Below are 18,700 nucleotides of genomic sequence, written 5' to 3' on the forward strand. Positions count from 1 at the left end.
GTGCTTGCCAATATTTTATCCCATCTGTGACCAGGTGTGGTGGTGGCTATTCCTGATTGTCAGATTGACTGTATCTAGAATGAACTACAATACAGCCTGATCTTGTGGCATAGTGGCTATGAAAAGTTTAGACTCAGGCAAGGTAGTACACGCCTTTAATCTCAGGAGACTAAGGCAAGTCCCAGATCCAGGCATGTTGGTACACACCTTTAATCTGGGCCACACCTTCTGCTGGAGACCTACATAAGAACACTGGACGAGGGGAAGCTCACTCTTCTTTGCCTGCTTGCCTTGTGGGGTTGATGGGAGATCCTTGGACTTCCATTCAGAGCAGCTGCTGGCCATTGTTGGGGAGTTGGACTACAGACTGTAAGTCGTCAACAAATTCCCTTACGATATAGAGACTACTCATAAATTCTGTGAGAATTCCCTAGAGAACCCTAATATACCAGGTTTTCACTGTTACCCATATGAATATATAATGTATAAACACAAAGATATGTGAATAAAAGTAGAAACAAGGCAGCTAGCATGAGGCTGGAGAGCACTGAGCCACACGTTGTACCCTGCACTGCCCAGACTAGCGAGCAATAGAGTCAGGATGGCTAAAGGTGACTCCAAGAAACCAAAGAGCAAGATGTCTGCTTATGCCTTCTTCATGCAGACATGCAGGGAAGAACATAAGAAAAACCCAGAGGTTCCAGTCAATTCGGAGTTTTCCAAGAAGTGTTCTGAGAGGTGGAAGACAATGTTTAGCAAAGAGAAATCAAAGTTTGATGAAACGGCAAAGGCAGAAAGTACGCTATGATCAGGAGATGAAAGATTATGGACAAGCTAAAGGAGGCAAGAAGAAGAAGGACCCAAATGTTCCCAAAAGACCTCTGTCTGGATTTTTCTTATTCTGCTCCAAATTCTGCCCCAAGATCAAATCCACAAACTCTGACATCTCTCTTGGAGATGTGGAATAACTTAAGTGACAGTGAAAAGCAGCCTTACATTACCAAGGCAGCAAAGCTGAAGGAGAAGTACGAGAAGGATGTTACTGACTATAAGTCTAAAGGGAAGTGTGATGGCACCAAGGGTCCTGCTAAAGTTGCCTGGAAAATGGTGGAAGAGGAGGAAGAGGAATAAAAAGTATGTCTCCTTGTGAATACCTTAGAGTAGGAGAGCGCTGTGATCGACACATCTCAAATTAAGAGTCCTGTCTATTGCCCTTGTTGGGTTTAATTACAAAATTTGATCACGATCATATTGTAGTTTCTCAAAGTGTCAGTGGCTTACATGAAGTGGCTGTGGCGCCCTGAAACTGTAACAAAGTTGTACATAATCCCAAATGTTTTTAAAATGAAAAGACACTCTAGACTTTGCTCAGTGCACTTTGCTGTTGGTGTGACAAGGCATTTGAAGATGTTTCTGGCATTTTGTTCTCAACTCGTAAGGTAGTGTTAACTATATGGTTATTGGCTAGAAATCCTGAGTTGTCAACTGTACATATCTATAGTTTGTAAAGAGAACAAACAATCCAGCAGATTCTTTTTTTTTTTTTTTTTTGGTTTGGTTTTTCAAGACAGGGTTTCTCTGTGTAGCCCTGGCTGTCCTGGAACTCACTCTGTAGACCAGGCTAGCCTCGAACTCTCAAACTCAGAAATCCGCCTGCCTCTGTCTCCCAAGTGCTGGGATTAAAGGCGTGCGCCACCACCGCCTGGCTATCCAGCAGATTCTTGATGCCCTTTGGCGTGGAGGCTGTGAGGAGAAGATCCCTTTTGGGGGGGCCCGTAGCTCAGGGCGTTCACTGTGAGGCTGGACCTGTTGATACTACAGTGGGCATTCATTTAGCTTCAGGTTGTCTTGTTTTTGTATATAGTGGCACAGCATTCTGCTGACATTCTTAGTTATGGAAAGGGGGGAGGGGTCAGCTGGCATGAGAAGTGTTTAGAGTTTTTTTAGTTACGTGCAGTAGATTTTAAACTTTCTAAAGGAACCGTAGAACTCATCGTTGTCAGCAAAGCAAAGAACTACTGCATCAATGAAGTTCAAGAACCCTCTGTACCTAAACACAATTTGCAACATTGTTATTTTTTGTATGTTTAAAATGCTGAAATATTTTTGAAGTTAAATAAACAGTATTACACTAAAAAAAAAGTAGAAACAACCCAGTGTCCAACATCTGGTAAATAGACATGAATATATGATGTGGTCCATCCATATTTTAGTAATTTTCGCAGAAGAAGAACCTTACCTCCTAGAAAGAAAAGAGAAGTGTGCAAGGCTCCAGCACTAAGGAAGCTTATGGAACTCCAGAGACACTAAAGTTTCCAAGACTCGAAAGCCTTTCCCCAAGGTTCTATAAGAAATAAAATCATAAAATCATGGTGGGTGGGGGAGACTCTTCAGCGGAGCTGCCTGAAGACAGCAGCTTTTGTGAGTTGTTGCCTGTATTGGGATGTGCTTTTTTTTTAAGTGTAGGGCTACTTTTGAGTCACCCATGCTCCTGAAAGTAACCCCAGTAAGCTTACTGGTTCATCAAGACAGACTTGGATGGAATCATTTCTTTGGTCTGTTGTTAGTGCCCTTGTCTAGGGTGAATAAGTTGGTTCACATCTCCCCAGGAAGTCACACACTAGACAAGGATTCAGCCATTAGACAAATGTAGCACTGATACATACAGTAACACAAAGCTTAAAACAAAGTGGGTGTATGTGGGGGGTGGGGGGAAGTGGGGGAAGCATGCTGAGGGGATCCGCACACAAAGGTTATGTTAGATGAGGTTATATGAACTATCCAGAATAGTCTCTACCACTGTCTGAGGTGTGTGTACCCCCATCCCTAAAAGAACAAGTTGGTTTTTTTGTTTGTTTTTTTTTTTTTTGTTTTTCGAGACAGGGTTTCTCTGTGTAGCCCTGGCTGTCCTGGAACTCACTCTGTAGAGCAGGCTGGCCTCCAACTCAGAAATCCACCTGCCTCTGCCTCCCAAGTGCTGGGATTAAAAGCGTGTGCCACCACTGCCCGGCCAAGAATAAGTTTTAAATTTTGATTAAATATAACTTGCTGGTCTTTCAAAAATGTTGTTTTGTATTTGGAAAATCATTGCCAATTCTAAGTTTTAGCTTTGATTTTACCAAGCAAAATCCCTGCATCATCCTTCAGAGTTTCCTGGAAGCACACTTAGTCTCTATAGACCATAACAAGGTATTGGAGGCCAGACAATAATAAAGAGGTTGATTTTGCTCAGCTCTGAAATTCCAAGGTCCATTCAGGGCCACATCCAGCGTTGGCCTTGTTGCCAGTCCTGAGACCTGCCTGGTATAAGGTATCACACAACAAGAATACATCTCTTCTAAGGCCACAAGGAATTCAATAACAGACGTGGTACCCTAATGTCTGTTCTAATCCTAATGGCCTCTCAGAAGCTCTACTTCTATACATGGTAGTCTAAGAAGTTTCTCTTCTTTTATTGCTTCACAATGGAGATAACACATCGATTTCTAAAGGACACACTGAAAATACGAGGGGGCAAATGGTAGTTATGGCCTAATAACACTATTCCAAAAAAAGAAACAAAAAAATAAATGCGAAAAATAAACAGGATACCTACATATACAATGGTGTGCTCAATTGTTATTGTTTTTGATTTTTTGAGACAGAGTCTTGATATCCTTGGCTGACCTATGCTTGCTATGTAAATCAGGCTGGTATTGCATTTGTGGGAATCTTCCTGCTTTTGCCTGTTGAGTGCTCATGTTACAGGCTTGACTACCACACCTGGCCTCAGCAGCCACTTTTTAAGTCAACTGTGCCTAATACTTGAAGGTTATCGCAACAGAACATAAAAAGGATATAAATGGTTACCTTAGTAAAAGGTATAAGCGGGCTGGAGAGATGGCTCAGTGGTTAAAAACACTGACTGCTCTTCCAGAGGTCCTGAGTTCAATTCCCAGCAACCACATGGTGGTTCACAACCATCTGTAATGGGATCTGATTCCCTCTTCTGGTGTGTCTGAAGACAGCTACAGTGTACTCATATACATAAAATTTATTTTTATTTATTTATTTTTATTTATTTTTTTTATAAGTCTTTAAAAATAAATAAATGGTATAAAAAGAATCACACTTTAAATTCTTCTAATTAAATAATAAACGTCTTTATTTCTCCAATAACTTTTAAAACATGAACATTCTGTGATTTAATCAGCTTTTACTTCCAAGTAACTTCTTCATTGGGCCTCAGTTCCCTGTGAGAGAAAAAATAAAGAAAAATAGTAAATAAACTTTAAAAAGACATTACAATTTTCATGCATCATGTGTGTGCAGGTGCTCTAGCAAGCTGAAAGAGGGCATTGGGTTTCCTGGAACTGGAGTTATAAGCCACCATGTGGGTGCTGGGAACCAAACCTAGGTCCTCTAAGAGCAGCAAACACTTTTAATCACTAAGCCATCTCTAAGCACCCATGGTAAATAAAAATTATAAAAGGGCCAGAAGTTTATATTTGTTTATAGTCTATCAAATTGACTCAGTCTTACATTAGATTCATCATATTCATTCATTCATTCATTCATTCATTCATTCATTCATTCATTCTATCCTCAAACTTTCACTGTCTTTCCCAGTATACAGAAAGAGCACTTAATGGTTTCTAGATCCTTCACAGCTTCTTCCATCGTCTAGAAATACTGGAGGTGAGAACTACACACCTGCATAGTGACACTGGATGCTACTCAGTCTTTCACACCCTTGAGGGTAGACAGCTATACCCACTGGCAGATGGCCACACTATCTGGTCTTGTTAGCCATGTTAGGCTCAGGCAAGTTGGAGGGTATTACAGCTTAGTCACCATATATAAAGCATCCTGCGTATTTCAGCTGTATCAAATCAGTATACACTAACATATATGAAAGTGTGTGTGATAGGTTTGGGGCAGCTGGTTTGAATTTAGTTTCTAAACTAAAATACACTCTTTATGTTTTAAAGCTTCTGACTTTCCAAAGGGAATACAACAAGGGGAGGCCTCAAGGAAAAGGGCAGCAATAAAGGATAATTTAAAAAAAAGACAAAACATTGCATGTTTTCTGCTATATGCAAAATCTAGATTTAAATATATGTGACATGAAAAAAGGACTCTATTTGGAGAGGAACAGAGCCAGTGACAGGGAATGAAAAGTATAAATACATGCTTGCATGAAGATGCCATATTGAGGGCACTGGAAAATGGCTCAGTGGTTATGAGTGCTCTCACAGGACATCCACTACCTACAACTACAGCTCCAGTGGATCTGATCCCCTCTTCTGGCCTATAAGGAAACCCATATACAACATGTGACACATGCATAAATAATAGGTTTTAAAAAGTCATTTTATATATTAGGTGAAAAAAATTAATAAAAGGAAAAAAATGAAACTTTCAAAGATCTGAAATGGCTAAATCATAAACTAAAAATTTTTTTGCACCCCAGATGTAATCATAGTTTCATCCAACAATTAAATAACATCCTGAAGTATCACTTGACTGTTTGGAACAAAAGAGACAGAACTCCCCAAAGCTGCCATGAACTAACCTTTGAAAGAGCATACTCTTATTCCGGAAGGCAGTTAGCTTTTCATCATCCTTCCTGTCTAGATAACATCCAAAGAGAAATCCCGCAGGGACAAGTATATGAACCCAGTGCTCACGTACAAGATTAAATAAGGTCATCTTGGCTGTTAAAACAGAAAAAAAAATTAAATACAAAATACAACTACCTTTGAAATATTGAAATAAATGGTAGGCAGGGATTACTATGGGCTGGGAACAATACACCACAGAGGGAGACGAAGGTGGAGGAAGGGAGGATATAATCAACACATGCTATGGGAACAGGGACTCCATTAATATGTACGATTAATGTGTTAATAAGAACACTCTGAGCCGGGCGGTGGTGGCGCACACCTTTAATCCCAGCACTCGGGAGGCAGAGGCAGGCGGGTTTCTGAGTTCGAGGCCAGCCTGGTCTACAGAGTGAGTTCCAGGACAGCCAGGACTATACAGAGAAATCCTGTCTTGAAAAAAACAAAAGAACACTTTGGTTAGGAGTTTTTTGTTGTTGTTGTTTTTTTTTGAGACAGGCTTGATTTTACTACGGTTATATTCTGGAACCCAGAATATAGTTGAGGCTGACCTTGAATTTGCAGCAGAAGCTCTTGGCTGGCTGTGGTCCTAGTACTCAGATTACAGGTATAAACTACCACACCTGGCTTAAAACAAGTCACCTGTTAAACTGCATCCGAAGTGGACATGAGGCTTGTCAAAAGCATAAGCCTCTTTAGGTTTGCTTGGCATCAGAAAGTAACTAAAACTTAACTAAAAACCTGGCAGTGGTGGGCACACCTTTAATCCCAACACTTGGGAGGCAGAGGCAGAAGGATCTCTGAGTTTGAGACCAGCCTGGTCTACAGATTTGAGTTCCAGGATGAAGGCACTTATTGCCAAACCTGACTGAGTTTGATTTCCAGAACCCACATACATGACTGTGGGAGAGAACCACTCCCACAGGTAGTACTCTGGCCCTCGTGTTTGCATGAACATGCACACACACACATGCACACACAAACATATAATAAAAATTATACTGCATTACATTATTTACAAAATCTTCTTTCTTTTTTTCTTTTTTTTTCAGGTTTTTCATGACAGGGTTTCTCTGTATAGCCTTGACTGTCCTGGAACTCACTCTGTAGACCAGGCTGGCCTCGAACTCAGAAATCCATCTGCCTCTGCCTCCCAAATGCGTTAAAGGAGTGCGCCACCACCGCCTGGCTTTTTCTTTTTTCTTTGGCAGATGTTCTCATAATGCAATCTAAATTTAATATTTTACTAGTAGTGGAATTTTTGAGTAAAGATAAATTTATTGAAAATTGTTTTCTGTAGGATAAAAACATTGAAAAGAACACAATGTCACAAGATCAAAAAATTACTATAAAAGAAAAAATAATTTATAGAATGGGTACTAGACACGAAGTTTTCATATTTCTATATAGAATGTGGATTAGCTTTTATTATTCTCATTTTATATGGATACGAACTTGGGGCTGAAGAGATGGCTCAGTGGGTAAAGTACTTGTTCTTTAAGAGGATGTAGGGTCTGTTCCCAGTACCTACACACAGCTCACAACCATCCATAACTTCAGTTCCACAGGACTCCATGACTTCACACTTCCAAGGGCACCAGGCTCAAATGTGGTGTATATACACGTACATCCATGCAGACAAAACAAGCATACACATAAAATACACTTAAAAAACAACAGCTTAACTCGAATAGCTACTGATTGCAAGCTGCTGTTCAAATTCAGGTCTCTCCAAACAATGCCTCCTGTATCATAGCACATTTCCCCTTCTTTTGAGCTGATATTTCTGGTTATTTAAGTGCTTTTTAGCGTTTAACACTTTCTAAAAAGCAGATAAAGGAGAACAGAACTGGCAACCAAGTCAAAAATAGCAAATGTGTACGGAATTCAATAAAATCACCACCGAATTGCCAATTTTCTTTGTTAAGATTTGTATACACTCATGAAGCAAAATCACATCCACATGTGAGTATATCACATACAATGGTTGAGAGGACATGTCAGCCCTAGGAGAAGCAACATGTTACTGCCAGCAAGGGTGGCTTGCTTAATCTGTGCTCATAGATTACATTCTTGCTTGACCTGAGTTGGTCTAGATTCTAACACAGTTCTAACTATTTCTCAAATTTTTAAGTATCGAGTTCCTAAAGTCACAGTGTTAGACTATAACCATTAGTTAAAAGCTGCAGTTACTATAAAGTTCATAGTATGTAATATTCTACATAGCAAACTGCAGTTTGAACATCACTGATCTCTACAATTATTATGTAGCATATGATAAGATAAATATATCATCACAACTTAGCCTTCTGTTAGTTATGTTGTAGTCTGTTGCCTCGTTACAGCTGGAATTCTCAACCTTAACTACACATCAGTGCCACCTAGGGAGTCCTTTTTGAACTGAAGAATCTGGCTTTACCTCCAAGATGAGGCTAGAACAACAGAACCATTACTACTGGCATTCTGAGAGATTTCATCCGGCTCAATCAGGAAAGAGATGAGTTAGGACTGTGGGGCTCTTACCACATACAGGCTCTTACAGACTCCAGAACTCACCCACTGACTTGAATACAAATGCATACACAGACACACACATTTTTTTTTAAAGTCCTTAGCTTCATTGTTTATACAGCTGTTAAGACAGCATTTATGCAGTGACAAGTACTTGCTGATTCCCAGCTAACAGCAGTTGAAGATAAGCTCACAGCTATGAGGCATTACTATTAACATTCTAAGAGATGGGTTTGATCTGGCTCTACTTAGAAGAGAAGAGGTAAGCCTTATGGGCCTCTTGCCACATCTGGGCTCCTACAGACTGGAGGCATAATGACAATGGAACTAAGAAACAGATTTTTCACAGAATCCATGGTTGGCCTCACTCATCATGAGGGAATATTCATAAGAGAAAATGACAAATCTTCGTCCCAGAGAGGCATCTCATATTACAGTACATACCCAACTGGCTTGGGGAGCAAAGCAGTGAACATTATTTACAGTGGTGTTTTTCTGCAAGTAGATGAGCAGGGAGGGCAAAAAAGGACACGTGTGAGGCAGAATGGTTTTCCATAAAATGGGTACAAGTAGAGTTTAGGTTATGGGGCTAAGTCTATAGCGCTTCACCTAGTACAGGCCCAGTACAGGCTTCACTTCTTGTTACCAACAGGCCAGGGCCAATTAACTGCTTTAAGGAATATATTCCTGGCTGGTGCTTATGAGAGCACATATTAATGGTCTCTTCAGCTCTTCAGATTTTATTATTTTAACTTCGTGTAGGTGCCTGTGCACATGACTACAGGTACCCAAGATGGCCAAAGGCATCGGAGCCCTTTGGAGCTGGAGCTGTGAGTCGAGAGCTGGGGACCAACTCAGGTCCTCTGGGAAAGCAGCAAGCACTGTGAACCACTGAGCCACTATGACCCAGCCGTCTCCCGCTGAGCCCAGCCTTTTCTCTAGCTCCAGGTGTCTTCTTCTATGTGGGTCCAAAAGATGAATTTTGTTTTTATTTCAGAAATTTGGAGCAGCTATAGTATTTTTGCTTTGTTTTTCAAGACAGTGTTTCTTTGTAGCCCCGGCTGTCCTGGATCTCACAGAAATTTGCCTGCCTCTGCCTCCCCTGTGTGCACCACTGCCTGGTGCTGTAGTATTGGAAAGAAAGGAAGGAAGGAAGGAAGGAAGGAAGGAAGGAAGGACGGAAGGAAGGAAGGAAGGGGGGGGGGGGCTGAGCAGTGGTGCACTAATCCTAGCACTCAGGAGGCAGAAGCAGGAGGATCTCTGTGAGTTCAAGGCCAGCCGGGGCTACACAGAAAAACCTTGCCTGTAAAGAAAGAAAGAGAGAAAGAAAAATTGTGTCTTATCTTAGGTCATTAAGGATTAAGGAGTCATCCTGTCTTTGAAAAGCACATACTGTATCACAGAGCCACACATTCTGCCTTGGTCATTTATTTAATATTAAAGTGATTTTTTTTTTTTTTGCAAGCTTCTAAGAACTGAATCCGTTGGTTTTTTTTTGTTTTGTTTTTGTTTTGAGACAGTCTTACTGTGAAGCTCTGGCTGGCTTCGAACTTACTATCCCTCTGCCTCATCCTCACAAAGTAGTTGGAATTATTAAACACGGAAGAGGTGTTTCTGCATCATCACTAATTCATATACTCCTCACCACAGACTGCAGGTTTGTTAAGTGACAATGTCTCAAGTCTGAGGGCATTTTTTTTTTTCAGATAAAGAAATCCAAATTTAGTTATCGTAAAAGTAGCTTGCTTTAAGTGATAGGGTGTCAGAAAGGATTAGCATAGTACCCAATCTGTATCTTGATATGGTTTAAGCTCTTATGTTCTACTGTCTCTCATATATACGGAGGTAAACATTTAAATAACTCCTCTAATTCTTTCTTTTTTGCAGAGCCTGTCTGTCTGTCTGTCTGTGGCCTAGAAGTCATATGTATGCCAAGCTAGTCTCGAACTCACAGAGATGTCTTTGCCTCCTGGGCACTGGGATTAAAGACAATGCGCTACCACTTCCAGCTTTTGCTTTCTAAAAACAAACAAAAAACAACAACAAACCCCACATATTTCATAATATTTTTCTCTAATACAAGTTTCTTAACATTTTCAAGAAGAAAACAAAAACTGCTGTGGGCCTTACTTTGGTGAGTCACTCTGGATTCAGGCTGGAAACATGTAGACTTTTTAAGAGACAATACCTTGGGTCAGGCTGGACGCCACAGTTCTTTATAATTACTACAAAGTGTCATCTAAGCCATGGAAAACAGAAGTGAATGCATAGAGCAATGAAACCTTCTGAGATCATGACATACACATGCTGGAAACCAAGCAGAAAGCCATGTTTTAAAAAGGCAAACGGGCAAGTGCGGGTTTCACTTTTAGGAGAGTTGGACGAGGAGAAAGAAGCGCCCTGCTTCTGGATAGATGCTGCATTCCCTACTGTGGGCCCAAGAGTCGGATCCTTGGGAACCCTTCCTAGTCCCTCGAGAGCGAGGCCATCGGATCGTCCCCAAAGACGCTTTGGTTAAGTCAGCATCAGAGCACTCTTTGTAAAAGGTGTGGAGCCGGCAGCGAGCAGTGGTCACCCGAAGGCGACCCTGATTCCCCCTCCATACGAGCGTTCCCTAGGACCCTCCCGCCTACACCCAACCGGTGGCGCCGGGGTCCCCAGACCCACCTTTAGCCTGGTGCCAAGTGCGACCAAGGACAGCCGCAGGGAGCTAGGCCACTGGCGCCGGCGGAAGCCGTGACCTAAGGAGCTGCCACTTGCCGCGCCAGCCCTGTGGAGAGGGGTGGCGACGGCAGATCGACGGCTCCCTCTCCCTCCTCGCGAGTAAGTCCTCCTCGTTTTCAGCTTTAAGTGATCGTGGCAGGTTCTGAATAAAACTTAGATCCCAGCTGACGAAGTCTGCGAGCTTCTGCGCTGTCCTCTTCCTGGACCCGGTTCCTCGCCACCCCTACAGATGGTGTCGCCCGGGTCGTCCCCGCCTCAGCCGCTCTCCTCAGGCCCAAGATGGCGGCCACCACACAGGGGCTCCTGCCGGCTGTTCTCCGCCGCTGAGCGCGCGCTAGCTCTGCTCGCCCTCCGACCTGCGTTCCACTAGGGGTTGGGAAGGGCGGCGGACAGTGCCGGGGAAGACTGACCTGGCAGGTGAGGACGGGAGAAAGAAAGGCGCCTTCGGGTGGGGAGGAGGCCCTCAAGGGACTGGGTTCCCGCGTCGGCCCGGTGTCGCCCGGACGCGCTCCCGCGGTTTCGGTTGTGACCGTCTCCGTGGTTCCTGGAACAAGCGTTCCGCAAGGGGAAAGAGAAGTGACTTTTCCACGGGCTGAAACCTCGGAGGTGTTTGGGGCGCTCCTATGGTTCCTCCTCTGCTCCTTGCCCTCCCTTTTGCCTATTTCCTCTGACCTTTCATCCCCTGGAGCTAAAAGTTAATCCGAATCCAGCTTGGGCTTTCCCCGGGTGCCGCTTTACCCCCCAAGCCTCCCCATCCGTGCCTTCCCCATCTTGGGTTCAGAGACCAGGAGGCCAGCAGGTGCCCTCCTAGCTCCTTAAATACGAAGACCCTTGAGAGGTTTATGCCACGCCTGGTTAGAATTAACGTCTCTCTCAGCGCTACCGCAATCACTGTTTCCCAAGATCCCCTTCTTATTTTCCTTGCTTACATACTTTTCAGGAAACCAGAAGTCAGGCCATTTCCAACTCCAGTACTCTGGCCCCTGTGACAGAGAGATGATGCTTAAAGCATCATCTGTGTCTACCCTCTAACATGTAATTTTACAACTCCCTTCCCTGTTCCAAAGCCTTTCTTTACCTGAACGGTTAAAGAGAGACTTCTCCCACTCTGTAAACCCAGGACTAGTCCAGACCCCTCTTTGCCTATTTCTCATTGGTTGTCCTCAACGTTCACGATCATTCTTGAGAAAGCAAGAATAGATTTGGGATGAAGCAGAGGTAGTCCAAACCACTGTCCTGGGGGAGTTTCTGATATGGTGTGTTCACTGCTTTCAGAACGTTTATTTATATTGCTGTGAGCACTGTGCTTGGTTTGGGAGATGCAGAGATGATCGCTTTTGAACATTCTTGGTCCGTTCGCAAATACTCCTTCTGCCTCCTTTGTGCTAAGTACTCAAGCTTTACCTGGGGACAATGAAAAGGTTGCACCTGAGCTGGATCAAGAGGAATTTGCTAAGCCTGGGAGAACAAAGTTACTCCTGGATGCAGAAGAGGGATTAAGAACTTGAGAAGGCTGGACACTGTTGGGGAGATTTAAAAACAAACAAACAAACAAACAAACACCTGGAAGAGTGGTTGGTGGAGACCAAAGATCAACGTGTGAGTGGTCTTGGATCTTGGCTTTCATTTAGCTAGCAGGAAGCTAGTGCACACTTGGCAGGGAGCAGGCATGAGGCATTTATTTCTTAGGGTAGTCTGGCTTATAAGGGTATGGAGGGACCAACCTGAGACAAGAAAACTAGGTGAAATGTCAACCATTCAGGAAAGGCAACAAGCACCTCCATTGAAAGAAAGATCTGGAGAAATGAGGTAGATGTCCTACATAGGATCCCACTAGTGACTGCCTGTTCGCTGGTAATGGGTGGATGGTTTTTAGTCTGGGAAACTTGATGGTTGGTGAAACCATTGAAATCAGTCTGAGACATGGACATAAAAACCGGGTGGTGCCAACTTTGCTCTTAAGCAGTGGCAAAACCACGATGGTTTCCAGCCCAAAGCATTGATTTTGGAGTCTAGACCTCTGCTATTACAGTGGCCACTAGCCACATGCAGTATCGCGCACTTGAAATAAGGTTGGCTTGAACAGGGATATACCAGCAAATACATGGCCGAACACAGTGCAAAACCAGTGTAAATTGACTCATGAAGTGATGACCCGTTGAAACGATGATTTGACATGGTTCAAACACCAGGCAGGCCTTACCTCTTTTTGCTTTAAACGTGGCTGTGAAAATGTTTAAATTACATCTGTGGCTCACACTCGTCTAGACTAGTGATGGGAGAAGGATGAGTAGGGAAGCCACATTTGAGCTAGACCTTGAGAAAATAGTAAGCTAATGTCGGGCAGCTTCTGGTTACTCCTCACCCCGCTCCCAGGAAACACTTTCAGTTATTTGTTTTTATTTTTTCCCCTTCAGGCGGTAAGATACTTTTTAAGGTTTTGTTCTGTCTTTTTTTTTTCTTTTCAGTTTTAAACTGTCATTTCACAATAGCATGTTCTTGGGGGAGGGGGAGGGGCACACATCTACCACAGTGTACAAATGAAGGGCAGAGACAGCTTGGTGGAGTGGGTACCCTTCTTCCACCTAGTGGGTGCAAGGGATTGAAGTTAACCACTGAGCTATCTTGCCAGCCCTTCCTTCAAAGACTTTTGAACAAGGGGTAGTGTGTACAGAGATGTTTTAGATTACTCTGGCAGTAGTGTTTCCATTGAGATAAAGAAGGGAAAAGCTGCAGGGAATGGAATGGAAAAACCCAAGTGTAAGGTAATGAGGCCTGCCATTCAGGTATCGGCAGTAAGAACAGAAAGGGGATAGAATATGTGCAAGGTGTTCTGAGGGAGAAGCAGTCCAGAATTGACAGGAGCTGGTCCCAGAGAAATAAAGGGAAGACCCTCAGCCTTGGCTACTTAGCTAGTAACCAATTAATTAATTGATAAGGAATTAAAAAATACAGTTGAAATAAAACAAATTAGTCTCAGATGATAAGGAATTAAAAAAATACAGTTGAAACAAAAAATTAGCCTTAGAGTCAGCGAAGTGGAGAGGTGTTTGTAATTGAGCAATTTCCCTTTTTCTATATTGGTGTACTGTTTGTTGGTGTTCGGTCATGCACATCCAGTCTTCCATCAGTACAGAGTTGTCTGTATTGTGTCTTCTTCCTACTTAAGAATGAATTTGTAAGTGCTTCTGTATTACTTACAGAACTAGGCACAGGGTATCTAGGACCCTTCTGCTGGGCCTGTCCTGCTCACTTGAGTCTGTCTGTCTTTCTATGGAAGTGTGCCAAGCTGAATTTTTCACTGATATCTCTAGCTCTGTGGGTTTCATCTTAACTGATGTTTTTCCAATCTTTTGAATGTCTTCTCTCTTTCTGCCCTGACCATGTAAGTCTTTAATAAGTAAGCTTAGTTCCTTTAATAACAGAAGCAATTGAGAATTTTTAAAAGTCTCCTAACTGAATGGTGTATATATAAGCAGGTTATAGCCAGTTTGGCCCATAATTAACTTATTTATGTTTTATCTCTTTTGTAAATTTAACTCCTTATAATTTATTTTTTATTTTTTTTTCGAGACAGGGTTTCTCTGTGTAGCCCTGGCTGTCCTGGAACTCACTCTGTAGACCAGGCTAGCCTCGAACTCTCGAATTCAGAAATCCGCCTGCCTCTGCATCCCAAGTGCTGGTATTAAAGGCGTGCTCCACCACCGCCCGGCACTCCTTACAATTTATGGGTCTCTTTTTTTATTATTATTTATTTTATGTGTATGAGCTTTTGCTTGTATGTATAGATGTGCAACACATACATGTCCGGTGCCTTTGGAGTCTAGGGCTTTGGATCCCTTGGAACTGAGGTTATAGATGGTTGTGAACCACTGTGTAGAGGTTGGGACGTGAACTCAGGTCCTCTATAAGAAAAGCAAGTGCTCTTAACCTCTGAGTTCTTTCTCTAGCCCCAATGTTTCTTTTCTTTTTTTTTTTAAATGGAACATATAGGCCCAGGGATGATTGTACATCCTAGCATTTTAGAGGCTGAGGCAGGAGGATAAAGAATCTGAGGCTATTTGCAATCTGAGGCTATTTGCACTATATTGTCAACCAACAGGACTTCACAGTGAAAATTTGTCTAAAAGACAGAAATGAAAACCCCATAATCATAACTGGACGTATATTGGTGTATTTGTTTAGCTATGTTATTGGGATAACATAGCTACCTCCCTCCCTTCCAATCCTTATTCCACTCTAATCCCTTCCAACTTCGCCCCCAACACTAGGTAGGAGAGAAAGAAGGTTAGAGGGGGAAGAGGGCATAGATCTTAAGACTACTTCCTGCTGTTTAGGGGCACTGGGTTCCGTGGCACAAGTCCAATCTTTGTGGTCAGGCTATCTCCAGCTTCCCTCTTTGCTCAGGATCACGTGACAAACTGCACCAACAGGAACCAGCAGTAGCCACCACAGACCCTCTCCAGAGTCCCCAGAATTCCAAATGTAAACTATTTGCAGCTGGCAAAAATCATGCCTCTGCTAGTACACTCAGCAGATAATCACCTGCTGTGGGGCAGCCGCTTATCATAACCACACCTGGGAATAAAACAGAAACATGATCATATGACATAACTGGGTTTTTTTTTTTTTTTAAAGAAACCAGAATTCTCACTACAGAAGTAAGTTACATTCACGAGACTTTAAAAAAAAAAAAGGATTTATAAAGAACTTCTCTCTTTTTTTTTTGGTTTTTGAGACAGAGTTTCTCTGTGCAGTTCTGGCTGTCCTGGAACTCACTCTGTAGACCAGGCTGGCCTCGAACTCTCGAACTCAGAAATCCGCCTGCCTCCGCCTCCCAAGTGCTGGGATTAAAGGCATGCGCCACCACCGCCCGGTTATAAAGAACTTCTAAATGTGTGTTTTATCATATCTTCAGATAAACTATCAGTAAGTAATGAATCTGGTAAAGATACTTTTCATCTGTTAAAGTCTGGGTCTTTCTGTAAAAGTCAACGTGAACTCATTCAGTTACTTGCAAGCACTTTGAGTTTGATTTCATAATTAAAGTGCAAGCTGAAGTCGATTTAAAGAGTTGGACATTTAGCTCAGCACTAACACACTTGTTTAACATGCATGGGCCCCTAAGTTTGTGTTTAAAAAAAAAAATAGAAAACACTTTTGGGAATATTGATTCTCTTCAAAATTATATTTATGAACATTGTTGTAGAGTAGAAAACTTTGCCCAGCATCTCAAAAAAGTAACCAGAGGGAATTGGATCAGTTAAACGGACACCCTGCATTACCTCAGTTAAACGGACACCCTGCATTACCTCAGTTAAACGGACACCCTGCATTACCTCAGTTAAATGGACACCCTGCATTACCTGCTGAGCCACTTCCTGTTACCAAAAGCTTCTTCGCACAAGTTCACTACAAAACTGTTCCCAGTAATCTTTTTGGAAAAGTGTAGTAGGTGTGTTCCCACATACATTGCATCAGGAGTATGCTGAATGCCTACTTTGTGTCGGTTTTTGTTTTGAGAATTACAGACATAAGATACTGTCAAAATGAATTGCAAACATGAAGATAGTTTTCAGCCGCTTACAGTGTAGCACAAGTGTTAATGTTAAGCTTCCTGTAAACCATGTTTCTGTGAATGTATACATGTTGAATGTGTGTTAAGGACTATGGGAGAGGGCTGGTGAGATGGCTCAGTGGTTAAGAGTACTGACTGCTCCTCCAAAGGTCCTGAGTTCAATTCCCAGCAACCACATGGTGGCTCACAACCATCTGTAATGGGATCTGATGCCCTCTTCTGGGGTGTCTGAAGACGGTGAAAGTTACTCACACACATAAAAAATAAATCTTTAAAAAAAAAAAAAAGGACCATGGGAGAAAGGAAGATGTATGATTTCTAATCAGATTCTCTGGAAGTGTATACATGACCTCTTGTATAGAGAAAACCATGCCAACTTACCCATCCAACTTTGAACGTGACTGGCCTTGGAGAGTGAGTTCTTAATTCACTGCCGCTTAGTACTGAGCAGCATGGGTGGTGTAGTCCCTGCTCTAGATAATGTCCACATGATATGGACTCCTCTACCCTTTGTACATGTGTATGACTACTAATGTTGTATGGACTGGAGTCCCCAGGTGAGAGGTTACTTAACTTGCCCCGTATCAGGTAGCCGTGGATTGACATCTGGATTGGTGATTCCAAAGTCCACGACTATTCACAGATTTGCTCTGACGGGCCTTGGAAGGACTTTGTAAACAGGGTTGTACTTTTAAATATGGCTGGGATGGAATGGATTTTGACATGCTAACTTTTAATCAGTCTGCAATTTCAGTGTACTTAAAAATTTGGAATAATCTGCCTGTTACATGGATTGTGGTTTTATGTTTAATTATATTTTTGTTTGCAAGCACCTTGTAGATACCTGTTACTGCACCAGAAAGATGACATCTATCATCAAGTTAACTACCCTCTCCGGGGTCCAAGAAGAGTCTGCACTTTGCTATCTTCTCCAGGTTGATGAGTTTAGATTTTTGTTGGACTGTGGCTGGGACGAGCACTTCTCTGTGGACATTATTGATTCCCTGAGGAAGTAAGTTGCAGTTCAGACTTCTAAGGTTTTATTAAATCAGCTTTAAAGACTCCTTAGCTGGGCAGTGGTGGTGGTGGTGGTATAAGCCTTTAATTCCAGTACTTGGGAAGCAGAGGAAGGCAGGTCTCTATGAGTTCAAGGCCAGCCGGGTCTACAGAGCAAGTTCCAGCCATCTAGGGTTACAGAGAAACCATGTCTCAAAAAAAAAAAAAAACAGATCAAGTTTTCTCTACACTTTCATGACATCATTTGATGTTATATACTATTGCTATCATTTCTTTAATTTAGTTTATAGTAAATTTTATTTATGACAAAAAACTAAATTGTGGCCATTGTAATTTACAAAGTTCTGATTGGCTGATAAGTTTTGGTTTTGTTTTTTGGTTTTTTGGTTTTTTTTTTTTTTTGTCTTTTTAAATACACCAAAACCTTATTATTACTTTGCTAGTGGACCAGAGAAAAACAACCTGGGAGAGGGACACTTCCCTGAGAAAGCTCTGTCCTCTCATTACATGACCTCACTTTCTCTGTCTCCGTATCCAACGTTGTGACTTGCTTCTTTGACTGGTACCCACCTGATACAAATATGTCAGGAAAAAAAGTCGGTTACATTTGCACCATTATAACTATTAGTGAAGGAAAAAGGAGAAGTTGAAGCCAAAAAGAAAAAAAATAATCTCTAAGGCATCTCCTTTATTCCTATTGTCCCTGAGGATGTATCCATCCCAGGTTAATGATATTTCTACAACTGGCATTTTTGTCACCAAGCTAGAAAGCTGAAGCAAAGTCACTAACAACTATGTGAGCATTTAAACACTGCCCATTTAAAATCAACTTACATGTGGCGTCTACATTTCCCTCTTTAAGTGTTTTAAAGTGCACCTGATACCATAATATTAGTAATTACAATTCACCGGGGGCAAGGGTGAATTTGTGACATTTCCATGTTATAGTAGATTTATGAACACAAAGCTGGACATTATTTCAATATGCCCTTTCCCACAATAGAAACAGTGCCTGTAAGTGAATGTAAATGTAAGGAAGATGTCAGATTTACATGCAGAGAGTTTCATCAGATTCAGACAAAATAATGTTTCTCACACTACTTATGATTAAGCAGAAAACTGAAAAACTCTGTTCCCATTCTTGAGCAGCTATGTATGTGCCTTCACTTAAAATGTTTCATAAGAAGTAGAAAAAATGCCACTTAATCTTATAAGTCACTACACACACACACACACACACACACACACACACACACACACACACACA

At 42.1% G+C, this 18,700-nt stretch overlaps 2 protein-coding genes and 1 pseudogene across 3 annotated transcripts in view; 2 read left to right on the forward strand and 1 right to left on the reverse strand.

Annotated features, from left to right (window-relative positions):
• Positions 1 to 598: 598 nt before the first annotated feature.
• Positions 599 to 1,131, forward strand: LOC114629335 (annotated as a pseudogene).
• Positions 1,132 to 4,117: 2,986 nt separating this feature from the next.
• On the reverse strand, positions 4,118 to 10,884 carry Ndufb1 (NADH:ubiquinone oxidoreductase subunit B1). Its single transcript, XM_028777309.1, has 3 exons — positions 10,782 to 10,884; positions 5,555 to 5,696; positions 4,118 to 4,232 (listed from the first exon to the last, which is right to left on the reverse strand). The coding sequence occupies exons 2-3, from the start codon at positions 5,689 to 5,691 to the stop codon at positions 4,196 to 4,198; spliced, it is 174 nt and encodes a 57-aa protein (XP_028633142.1). The 5' UTR covers positions 5,692 to 5,696; positions 10,782 to 10,884; the 3' UTR covers positions 4,118 to 4,195.
• Positions 10,885 to 11,094: 210 nt separating this feature from the next.
• Positions 11,095 to 18,700, forward strand: part of Cpsf2 (cleavage and polyadenylation specific factor 2) — a 29,844-nt gene continuing 22,238 nt past the window's right edge. Inside the window, exons 1-2 of one of the 2 annotated variants that reach the window (XM_028777270.1) lie at positions 11,095 to 11,255; positions 17,247 to 17,428. In XM_028777270.1, coding sequence (XP_028633103.1) covers positions 17,280 to 17,428 — 149 coding nt within the window. In that variant the 5' untranslated portion in view covers positions 11,095 to 11,255; positions 17,247 to 17,279. The remainder of the gene's footprint in view (positions 11,256 to 17,246; positions 17,429 to 18,700) is intronic. The other variant, XM_028777271.1, reaches the window with a different exon arrangement.

Source organism: Grammomys surdaster, unplaced genomic scaffold (assembly GCF_004785775.1).
Source record: "Grammomys surdaster isolate TR1022 unplaced genomic scaffold, NIH_TR_1.0 279, whole genome shotgun sequence".
In the NCBI taxonomy this organism is placed as follows: Eukaryota; Metazoa; Chordata; class Mammalia; order Rodentia; family Muridae; genus Grammomys; species Grammomys surdaster.

What these genes read in the sequence shown, in the direction of transcription:
- Ndufb1 (XM_028777309.1), bottom strand. Translation starts at nt 5,691, where the DNA reads ATGACCTTATTTAATCTTGTACGTGAGCACTGGGTTCATATACTTGTC. An exon ending in AAGAGTATGCTCTTTCAAAG is followed by an intron (nt 4,233 to 5,554) that starts GTTAGTTCATGG and finishes TTTCTCTCACAG; the next exon opens with GGAACTGAGGCCCAATGAAG.